Here is an 11,999-nt window from a genome sequence, read left to right on the forward strand (position 1 = left end):
TGTGATCTTTTATGCATAATCAGGAGTTGGCAAAGAACTGAAACTTCTCATATACCCCAAATTTAGGCACAAGCGTCCTCCTACTCAGTGTTTGCCAGAACATCCAGTGTGTGTCTGCTGTTTGGTCAAAACCAAATCAGTCCTGAAAGAGGCCCCGTCAGCTGTCTTCTGAACATTACAGTAGCGATCAGAATGCTGAGCAGTTTTACAGTAACAAACAAAAAAAGACTAACATAAATTCTTGTTTGGTTTATTTATGAAAAGTGTGGAAAAGGATGTGGTCGAAAGCTGTCTTTTTTTAAGGCTCTTTAGGACTTATTGAGGATTCGCCACAGAGACCCGGACATGTAGTATGGTCTCAGCATGGTGCCGTCATTACGCTCCAGATCCTCCACTAGAGGAGACAAAAACATTACAGAGGAAGTGAAAACAATGTAGTCCTGTTGATTGGAATATATAGTAGCTTAAGACTGAAGTGTGAGCTAATAATGTTTTTTTTAATTCTACTCTCTCTGAAGTAAAGGGACTGGACCATGCAAGCTTTCAGCTGTGTGTGCCCAGTGTCATGAACTGGTGGAATGAGTGTATGTGTGTGTGTGTGTGTGTGTGTGTGTGTGTGTGTGTGTGTGTGTGTGTGTGTGTGTGTGTGTGTGTAGCTTACAGAAGCAGAGAAAAAGGCTGTCCACACACATGCTGTACACACTGAAGAAGCCCTGAGCGATCAAGTAAGCTCCCGCCATAACCGTCTAAAAAAACAGCAGTAGTAGATATACACGTTGGGCCGTCAGTACTATAACAGGCACTGCTCTACAGAATAAATGTGTAAATCCTGGTTATTTACAAAGTGACTTTACAATTGCTGTCATTAAACCCTTTGATATCTAAAGAAAGAACCATTTATACAGTGTACTGAATATGCTGATGTTTTGATCTCACACAGAAGCAAGTGTCAGCACTTGAGTTTGTTCTGAGGTTATCTGACAGTGGAGGCAATACATACGATAACGGGCAACCAGTAGTAATGCAGCAGCTGAATCTGGAAATTGTCATCTGGCAGCCTGATTCTCCCAGAGAAGAAGAAGAAAGCCAGCAGACCTTACAGGGAATGTAGAAAACCCCCAGAGTTACCTTTTAAAGTGTGTTGTACCTTTTAAATGTGATGAAGTGTAGTATGGGTAACATACACATGACTTCACACTGTATTTCTCACCCACTAATCCGACCACCAGCACCTTGCCGGAAAACAGCAGTGTGTCTGTAACACAGTCCAACACCACCACCCTGTGGACAGAGGGACATGGTCAAGGACAGCGTGCTAAACTTGAGCTAGAACAATTGGTACTCATATTAAAAATATGTATACAAATTATTTTCACATGAGTATGTACTGATAAATTCCTCCAGTTAATATTTTTGCCTTCAAAACAAGGAAATGGAAGTAATTTGTTCCACAACAGCAACATTAAATCATTCACATTCACACACAACCCCATACGTTCAATAATATGTACGAAACATCTCCTCTGTCTGAGGACTTACTGGTTAATATTTCTCCTCAAGAGCATATAAGCATTCTTGCCAGACACATGGAAATTGTTTCCATGTATAGCAATCTGTATATTATCAACCACAAACAGCATGTTGAGTCAGATTGTACACTCCGTAAATTTCACTAGTCATATGGACACAATTACATACTTTGATGCTATTACCACAAAGTGAAAAAAAAACCATATCATACTAATATACACCATACAGTTTTTCATTTAGTTTTTATCTAATACTCATACTAACGCTAGACAACCGATCACTGAAGACACATAAAAACAGTTATTTCAGCATCGATCATTTTTTTGTGTGCAGCTGGATATGAGACACACCATGATATAGGTGTTTCTGTGGAAGAACTTGAGGAATTTATCCAGGAACCAAAAGCAGCATTTGAGGGACATCATCACAAACTGACAACAGAAATTCCGGCAGTCTGTGGAGTAGACAATTGTGTCACATTACAGTTACAGACAGGAGAAAGCAGGACTAAGGTCATGAAGGTTTTATATATATTGTTACCTCTGAACCTATGGTCAAGATATTCCAGTAACATCCGAGGGACCTGGAATATGGTAAGGATGACAGCACCCAATGCTAAAGAGCCGACATGACACCTTGAAAAAAAGCAGTTTAGTAGACTTTAGAGGTGGGGAGCAGTTAGGACTCTGTACTAGGTTAGTAGTCACCAAACCAAGGGAATGTACTTTCGGGTGTGGCTGATATCAAAGCAATCGGAGCGGAGCAGGGATGAAACACGAGTGCTATGTACCCTAGTGTCCGGATGAAGGCTTGTAAGAGAGGGTACGGGGGAATGTCTGCTGGTTTACTGAAGGCCCAGTAGAAGGATGCGAAGGTACCGGCTAGTGTACACTGGCCCAGGGCGATGATGAAGTTCACGCACCAGAGGAAAGCCAGCAAATTATAGATCTGCAGGTAGGGTGCGATCCTTGAGAACAAGTCCGTGTCATCGTATTTAAAAAACACACAGCGCACAGATGGACAATCAGGATGGAGAGAAGCACTGAATTCCTGAAAAGAAACAAGAAGAAGACAACAACAACAGTATAAATAAAAGGAAAGAGATGTGAAATGAATCATTACCAGGCTATTGGAACATGTCAGTAATCTGAATGCATCTAAAATAAGTCATTGTGAAGTATGAATATCATATGAATATCATATACATTCACCATATTATGTCTGTATGAAGCTGCAAATAGCAAAATGTGAATGTTATACTATATATTTGAAAGGGAACAATATTACAGTTTGGGTTTATAGTGTGTGGGTGTATGTAGGCGACTGACCTTGGGAATGCAAATCTCTGAGCCTGTGATAGAACTACAGTTGGCTATGGAGGAGTTGAGAGCAGCGACATGGTATACAGGAGCACCTGATGTGGCCAAATACCTGAGGGCAGTAATGGTCAAGGACACAGCCTAACACACACACTCTACACACAAAATACTGACACAAGCACATTTTCAACAACAAACTACCAATACAATCCAAGCTACAGCACTAATTCAGTGGCGAGGACAGATATACAGTTACTGCCTTGCTTTGTTAGCAGGAAATGAAGGTAGGTGAGAAGAGGAAGTGGCAGAGGATACAGGCTAGTGATTCCCCAGTAGGCCATGCTTATCACCACCAGCAGGAACGTCACCAAGGGGTAAGCCAGTGTGGTCGTCACACAACTCACCGCCCTACACACAGCACAGAGCACAAAAGGCCTCGTGTAGCCTTAAGAGCACAAGAGAGCCTTTATACAGGCTGCCCCCGCGAAGTGGCTTTATATGAGTAATAATGTAGGAATGCCGAGTGCACTGATTTAAAGAAAAATGTTAATGGGTTTCTTGTATCCAAGGTGATTTTCTGTTTATAAACAACAGCAACAACAACAAAAACAAGAAGGACATAGCAGATGGCTGACATTTGTTTAAAGAAATGCTGGCAATGGATATATTTACTACCGCCTATGTGTCTGAAGGCCTAAAAAGCTCTACCTGTTGGACTCTTTGATCAGTGCCAATGCAACAGATATTCTCCTCCCCCGATGTGTCAGGAAGAGTAAAATTACGAATTCCAAAAGACACAGGCTCACCACTGCCACATAAACACAAACACACAAAAATCATTCACATACAGCAACAGTATAAACCAAAGCCATGCATCCATTCTTAGAAAAATTCCTTTCTTTACAACATGTTTGTTTCTACTTTATATACTGTCAATACATGTCTTGTGAGAAAATCTGATAGCCCTTACAGAAGAACAGCCAAGTCTCTTTCACTTGAAGGTAGACAGAGAATTCTGAATTATAAGTAATGTCACCGAGGGTGAGTTTGGAGTGTCTGTAGTGGTTATATTCCTGGTAACAGTAGTAGATACCTGAGAAAGACAGAGTAGACAGCTTACATCCTCATTCACTAATCTAACCCCCTGCAATTTGTCTTTAAAATTAAGGGTCCCATGCAGAGTTCATACACTATAGGGCAGCAAATCAGTGCCAGTCATAGAACCATCCACAGTAATTTGGTATTTTCCTTGTTTCAGTGCAGCAGGAGACCATTCATGAAGGGCTTAATTATTACCCAGTGAGCTGGTCGCTAATGGCAGGTATGTTAAAACATGTATTGTACAGGCTTACCATACGCTGCAGCTACGAGCACTCCCACGATGAGAGCCAACAGTAGCACGAACATCAGATATCTCATAAGCAGGAGGAACATGAGGCTAACAACCATAGCAACCACCAGACCTCTGAGAGAGAGAGAGAGAGAGAGAGAGAGAGAGAGAGAGAGAAAAATATTTACTTAAAATGCATACAGAAAGTTTCAAATTTGTTGTGTATTACTCATCTTAAAATTCATTTAACTATTTTTCCTCATCAATCTAGATAAAATACTCCTCAACAAGAAAACAAACATTGGTTTTTATAATGTTTTGTACATTTATTTAAAATAAAAGTCTGAAATACTGCATTAACATACATATTGAGGTCTGTTGTTAAGACAGTTTTTATTGAGCTCTGTTGAATCCTACTTCTATCAATGGTCGCTGTATTTTTTTTTTTAACTTCATTAGGGTTCACCTGTGCTTCACTGAATTGACTGAACATAATCAGGGAAGGCAGAAATCTGTCTGTTTATGGACTCACAGTTCATAGTGTCTGAGTGAAAGCCAAGTCATGAAGTTCAGAGAATTGTGTCAAGAATTGTGTCAAGACACAGATCAGGGGAAGGTTACAAGAAATATTCTGCAGCTTGGAAACTGCCCAAGATCACAGTAGCTTCCATCATTCTCCAATAGAAGAAGTTTGAAACCACAAACAGTCTCCCTAGATCTCGCTGGCCAGTATTATATGTAGTATTGTATTGCATATAGTATTGTATTCTATGCAGATTGATGAAGGAAGATCAACTGAAATCTTTCTGTATATATATATATATATATACACACACACACACACACACACACACACACACACACACACACAAACACACACACACAGACACACACACACACACACACACACTATACAATGTCTGGGTGTAATACAATCTTGTATAAAACTAACTTACATTAATATCCAATACCATGATGTAGCAAAATCCTCAAAAATCCGTAACCCCACTGACTTAAAGTTGAATCCTGAAACAAGAGAGCTGCAAGCAAAAAATACTGGTCAGCAAAAGCAGCTTATAGATCAACACCAACCATCCATGCATATGTGTGTGTGAGTGTGTGTGAAGGATTACTCCATAGCACTCTTTATGTGCTTGACTGTTTCATCTACGGAAGCGAATCCAGGGAGAGAGAAGTCTGGAGGAACGTCCTGTAGTTCAAAGCTAGGCAGGCATTTCCCTAGTGCTGAGGGGAGAGAGACACAGAGAAACAGAAAAATAATATGACTGTAAAAATGAAACCTACTGACTTATGATGGCGGTAAATGCACAGTCCTGGTGGTTTGGTTATGTTTTAGTGCATAGCATAGTCAAACTGTTACAAAACAGGATGGACAAATAGACAGGTAGTTGTAAAGGTAATCCTGCTGTCTGTACCTGGTTTACTTGGGGTGTAGAAATACGGACAAAGCTCTTGATTGAGGATGTCTTGAACACTCTGTAGTAGAAATGCATGTGAAAATCTCATTAACATACTGAATCCTATGTATGTGTGATTGGCTTAACCAATGAATTAATTCCATCTACTTGGAACAAAGGGTTGCATATTGCAAAGACTTCTGATATGACAGATTCTGTTCTGTCAAGAGGGTGGTGAGGATTTATTTGCCAGCGATAAAGTTGGTTACATTGCTCATTTGCAGTGTGAGGTTTTACCATTGTGGTTTGGGCAAGGTCAAGTCTAGGATCACAATACTGCTGCTGAAAGAAGTCTTTAGGTAGGGCATCTGGGGCATACGCCTCTGCGGGCAACTTCCAGAACTCCGAAGGGCATTTTTTAACACAGACCTGCAAGCCAATGCACAAACACACAGAGTGAAGGAGATCTTATTTGAGCAGCTAAACACAGTGTTGCTTTTCATATTTATATCTACACTTCATTGTTCATTGCATGATACAGAAAAAGGCTCCTAAGCCAAGCAACAAAAAGATACCCAAGCCCCCAGACTTACAAACTTGCATTCACATACTACATAATAAACTGTTTTGTAATAAATGAGTCTCATGTGCAGATTTCTAATAGGCTACATTCAAACATGTTCAGCCTCTGTACAATTTCAACAGGAAATCTTTGTGGAAATCTCACTTGAGTGGTTGGACACTGGAGACCCTCTAGAGTGGCATCCATTTCTGTGGTTGCTCTGACACACTTCAGAACGTCAAAGTAGAGGACATTTGGTTTGTCACTGAAACACAAGAGGATGCTGGAAACAAATGCAGCTTGACACATGAATATTAGCCAATTAAAGAAACAATTTTTATTCAGTTTTTTGAGCATGTGTATCAGGCTTCAGTGGTGTAGTCACACCATTACTCCCCTAAATGTTCTTTCTTCTAGGGTGAGTATGATTGGGGTAAACAATAAACTCCGTAGTGTTGTGACACTCCTAGACCTGAGTTTGGACCCTTTGTTTTAGAGGCAATCATTAAACATGTGTGATTTGATTGGGTCCACTTGTTGCTGTGAATTGCCAATCATGAAAATATTTAACCTAAAATCTAACCCATCTTGCACTGTTGCTCTTTAATGTATCCACATGATTTGAACCTGCACAGCTCCACTGTAATGCTAGTTCTACTCATTTGAGAGAATATTGACAGTGTTCCTTACATGCTGAGTGTGCTGTTTTGGTATTCCTGTGAAGACATAAATACTAATCCAGTATGTGAGGGACTTACAAATTGACTCCAGATCCACAGAACATCCCAGTGGAATTCCGGGGCAACAGGACATGACGAGGGTCTCCATACAACAAAGCTGTGTTAGAACCTCTGTTAGAAGGATATCTCACAAGCCATACATGTGTAAAAGACCTTTCTTATAAGCCCAGAATAATCATTTTTCCATGAAAGTGTAGTTGGAAATGTTTCTTACCCAGGATGCCAATAAGCATATAGCTGACAATGGCAGCCACAAAAGCCATACAGCAGATAATGTCTGTACAACTCCTGAAGAAAAACAAGAAGTATTGCTACACACTTGTATCATTTCAATTATGTAATAAAGTTATTTAGCTAAGTCAAATGACTTTCAAATAAGTTTTAGTAGATCTATGGCCTTCATATATTTCTTGTATAGAGCTAATAACAGACATTCTGTGATCCATGATGTGTGTGCTTTAAATAGTTTACTAAAGTCAACTGATATGAAGGAGTAAATGGGAGGAACATTGAGAGATTTAAGGACTCACCTCTTGCTAACTGGTCCCCTGAAAAAAGGCTCATATGGGAAAGGTTCCCCTGAGAACATAGAATATAATGAGTTTAAACCTATGAAAAACATACATTCAGTCAGGTGTGTCTGAACTTTTGACTGGTACTCTATATTTTGTCTAACACATTTTATATACAGTTACATATTTTTATGACACCTTCTGTACACATATGCTTTTGATCTGATACATAGTTACAGATCGTACACTACATGAATGTTTTTAATATGAAATAGACCTAGCAAGTATGTAAGAGCTATTATAATTTTAACATGAAATGTACATGATAGTTTTGTACAATGTTTATTTGTTAACCATTGCATATGGCGTATGGGATTCTCATAAAATCTTTGGCATATGGATGGATATATCTGAAAAAACAAACAAACAAACAAAAAAAAAACACCTCACCATTATAATCCGGTTTCCTGACCATCGTACTCTTCCTCCTTGCACCTTCGATCACACAGAGTCCGCAATGTGTAATGTTACAGTAAAAAATATTCTTACATATGATACTCTGTTCTTATGACGCACACATTCCAGGTTATGGACACATTGTGACGTGTCACAGCACGTTCTCATTCTCAGCTCATCAACAAAGGCATCTTGGTCGCGAGCACCTGCCTTCCATGCTGTGCGATGCTCACACTCTGCTTGCTATGTCCTGCGTCGGATATTTAGGCCTATACGCTTAAACTGTCCAAGGTTACTGTGCTTTTAACGTACTAAAAAAAGCTAAACAAATAATAAAATCATCTTTACATAATAATGTAACCTTAGGCTTGTCACCAAGATATAACCTGAGGCTAAATGACACGCACCCCGTCCCCTCCCAAAACTACGTCTATGCGACTGACAAATAATTTTTTGACAATTCTGAAAAAAACTTTAAAGTCTGTAATGTATGCCAGAATAAATGAATGCTCCCAACTCCAATTTTTATCAGGAAGGACATGGACCCTGATTGATTGTTTATTTGAGATAAATAAAAGTCTGCAGTCAGTCTGCGCTTAAAAGAAGACTCTCCCGCCCCCAATCGAGTAACACTTATAGTACATTTTACCGTCATTCATCGTCGAATCACAGGACGATCGCCGTGTGATTCGTCTGTTCGTCTGTCACTCAGAGCTGATCCATTTCTACGTGTGTTATTGATGAATTTGTGTGTCAATCTGTGTGAAACTAAACAATAAACAATCATGAAATCATTACGGCGTTCCCTTCACGTCGGATACATTTCCAAAAATGTTGTAAAACAAGTTTACAGCTGCTGAAGTTGCAGCAGTTTTGGAAAATAGCGGCGAAGGTAACGGAGCTTTAGAGCCTGAGGGTTTGATTCCTTTGATGAAGAAGAATACAAAAATAAAAGATATCGATGGCTAAATTTATATGATTTTACAATGTTGCTAACGAAACAACAGTGGATTAAGATAGCTACTATATATACTGCTTCTGTGAAAAATTAATGAAATTGATTTCTGATACACTTAGCACAGTAAAAATAATACAGTAAAGTACAGTGGGAAAACAAATCACACACACGCACACACACACACACACACACATATATATATATATATATATATATATATAAAAATATATCAAACTGTAATTAGAGATGTACTGAATTAGCATTATGTCTACTCAAACTGTATTTAGCCATATCTGGAATTAGCATTATGTCTACTCAAACTGTATTTAGCCATATCTGGAATTAGCATTATGTCTACTCAAACTGTATTTAGAGATATCTTGAATTAGCATTATGTCTACTCAATCTAATTAGCGATATCTTGAATTAGCATTATGTCTACTCAAACTGTAATTAGAGATGTATTGAATTTGCATTATGTCTACTCAAACTGTATTTAGCGATATTTTGAATTAGCATTATGTCTACTCAAACTGTAATTAGAGATGTCTTGAATTAGCATTATGTCTACTCAAACTGTATTTAGAGAAATCTTGAATTAGCATTATGTCAAATCACTTGAACCACTCTTCATGAAAAACATCAAATATAAAAGAAAAATGCTCAGTTCTGTCCAGACGCAACAAGTGCCTGACATATTCATTACTTAAAAATCCAGTGGACAAGCAAAAAAATTAAAATGCCAAATCTGAAGTGCCAAAAATGTGCCTCTTACCTGCTGTCACATACTGTCAGTATGTATTAGCACCAGAAATCTTGTATACTGTTTGCTTAAGATGCTTGGTAACTGAGGACATGCTATTCTCTTCTGAGCATGCCAAGTAACTTATTGGTGTGGTAGTTAAGTAATTTAAAAATGTTTTAGCTTCAAACATGTAATGGAAAGTCTGCGCAGGCCTTTGACATGTTACACAGAGAAATGACAATGATTAATTTGGGAAAATGTCAGGAAATATAATTAATATATTACAAAATATAGTAATTTCTATATCCTGAAGTGTGTGGTATCATCTAATTGAATCCCCATGTGAAGTCCCTTGTAGCCAAACTAACATATTTGGACACAGCAAATTCAACACTAAGTGCCCTGATTCTTCAATACGTTTAGTTTTTTTTATTATTATTTTTTTTGACATGTTTCAGTTAAAGACATGTTTCAGTGAAAGAAAAAAAAAATAATGTAGAGAGCAACTACGTCAGAACTACATCTCAAGAATTCGAAGCTGTCTACACAAAGTCCTACTCAAATGCTTTACAGTGTTGCCAAATATACACTGCTTTGATTTTCACTGATATTTTGAACATCAGTGACCAATGGCATTTACTGTGGGACCAAAATCAGACTGTGTACTGTGGCATTTTATGTATGTTGTCCATAATCAGTATTTAATTTTGTTTTGGTGTCAGTTATGGCCAGAGAAATCCAAAACCCAGTTCCTTTCACTGACATCTGCAGAATACCTCTGTGTGTAAGTCTGGTGAAGAGATGTTGAAATGAGGTGTGGTGTGATCCAGATAGTAAATGGAGAATCTAGAAAAGCACAATAGTTGGTTAGGTAGCACATTTTCGCACATTTGGATTCTGTTCATTTTAGGTGAACTGATCAGAAGGGAAACACCTTTATGCTGGGTAAAATTTTAAAATTGTGTTACATGCTGGAAATTAAAGTTCACATCCATATCCAAGTTGTAAATACAATTCACAAGCTGAAGCTAACTATATCTTAGTGCACAGTATAACTAGCCACAGTGATATTAACTATTTTAATTCTTTCAAAACAGATGAATATATGGCTTTGTTCTTATAATTCAGTTTCTACCTTATTGTCATTTAAAATAACCATTGATATTGCTGACAATTTGTTTTTTTTGCAGCATTGTAATTGTTTTATATATATAATGACTGTCCATGACAGACCATAAGGTTCCTTTTTTTTTATAAGAAGATACAATTAACCACTGGTAGAGACTCAGGATCAAACTTGTCCAAACAGGATTGTAATATAAGCATTCACAAGGTGTTTTGTCACAATGTCCTTCACCATAGTATTTTTGCATTTTTCTCATTGCTATTTTATGTTACATTAATAAATTATACATATATTTACATTTCTACTATGAATCTTTTAAAGGTGGGCTGGCCATTGTAATGTCTCGTTTGTTTGGCCTAGGCCAAAAACTATTTTTCTGTTGGTTTTACTCTCATTTAACATTTTCAGCATTGGAAACAAAATGGCTCTGTTGCATTTGGTGTTGATATCATTATGGTAGGCTTCAGTGGATGTACTAGTGTATATGTTAACAAATAGATGCACACCACCAGCTGTCCTAAATCTTTGTGTTAAATATTTTACAGTGATACAAATAACCTAGATCCCTTCTAAAGTTCCAGTTATTAGTGGCAACTATACCTTTGTCTTTAATTGAAAACCTGTCTTAATTGATTGGTATTAATCCTTATGAGAGAAAATCCAACCAGAAATGAAATATATTGGTTTAAAGTGAAAGTAATGAATGATGTACTGTACATTTTTAGTGCTGAGAACCAGTCTGTATAAATCATTTGAACTGGACATTTTTTCAAGGCATTGTCTTCTGTAAAAATTGCATTGTGTGAAAATCAAAATTACTCTAAGCCTGTTCAGAATGGTGCATGTATTGGTCATAACGGGCCATGTGGATGAGCTTATGACTTCATACGTGTGAAAAAAGAAAGGAAAATAGATTTCTGGGATTTTATATTCTTATTGTTTTTTTATCAACTGTTGTATCACATCATAAATGTATTCTATATGTTGTAAACGTTCACATATTTCATATATAAAATAGTATTCAGTTAATAAAGTAAGAACATTTGCAATTAGCTCAGTCATTCTTACTAGTTCGTATACTCTCTATTATACGCAGAAATAAAAAAATAATATCATAGCATACCATGGAATGTGATCTTTTATGCATAATCAGGAGTTGGCAAAGAACTAAAACTTCTCATATACCCCACATTTAGGCACAAGCGTACTCCTACTCAATGTTTGCCAGAACATCCAGTGTGTGTCTGCTGTTTGGTCAAAACCAAATCAGTCCTGAAAGAGGCCCCGTCAGCTGTCTTCTGAA

At 37.7% G+C, this 11,999-nt stretch overlaps 1 protein-coding gene across 1 annotated transcript; it reads right to left on the reverse strand.

Annotated features, from left to right (window-relative positions):
* Positions 1-308: 308 nt before the first annotated feature.
* Positions 309-8,526, reverse strand: LOC145659668 (choline transporter-like protein 4). Its single transcript, XM_081722439.1, has 21 exons — positions 8,517-8,526; positions 7,430-7,478; positions 7,114-7,187; positions 6,918-6,996; positions 6,325-6,424; positions 5,616-5,676; positions 5,313-5,424; positions 5,136-5,219; positions 4,202-4,314; positions 3,820-3,942; positions 3,558-3,657; positions 3,165-3,257; positions 2,859-2,961; positions 2,321-2,580; positions 2,071-2,165; positions 1,881-1,984; positions 1,540-1,613; positions 1,211-1,281; positions 1,001-1,095; positions 662-746; positions 309-394 (listed from the first exon to the last, which is right to left on the reverse strand). The coding sequence occupies exons 1-21, from the start codon at positions 8,524-8,526 to the stop codon at positions 309-311; spliced, it is 1,971 nt and encodes a 656-aa protein (XP_081578565.1).
* Positions 8,527-11,999: the final 3,473 nt, after the last annotated feature.

Source organism: Electrophorus electricus, chromosome 1 (genome assembly GCF_041902795.1).
Source record: "Electrophorus electricus isolate QZ-2024a chromosome 1, ASM4190279v1, whole genome shotgun sequence".
Lineage (NCBI taxonomy): Eukaryota > Metazoa > Chordata > Actinopteri > Gymnotiformes > Gymnotidae > Electrophorus > Electrophorus electricus.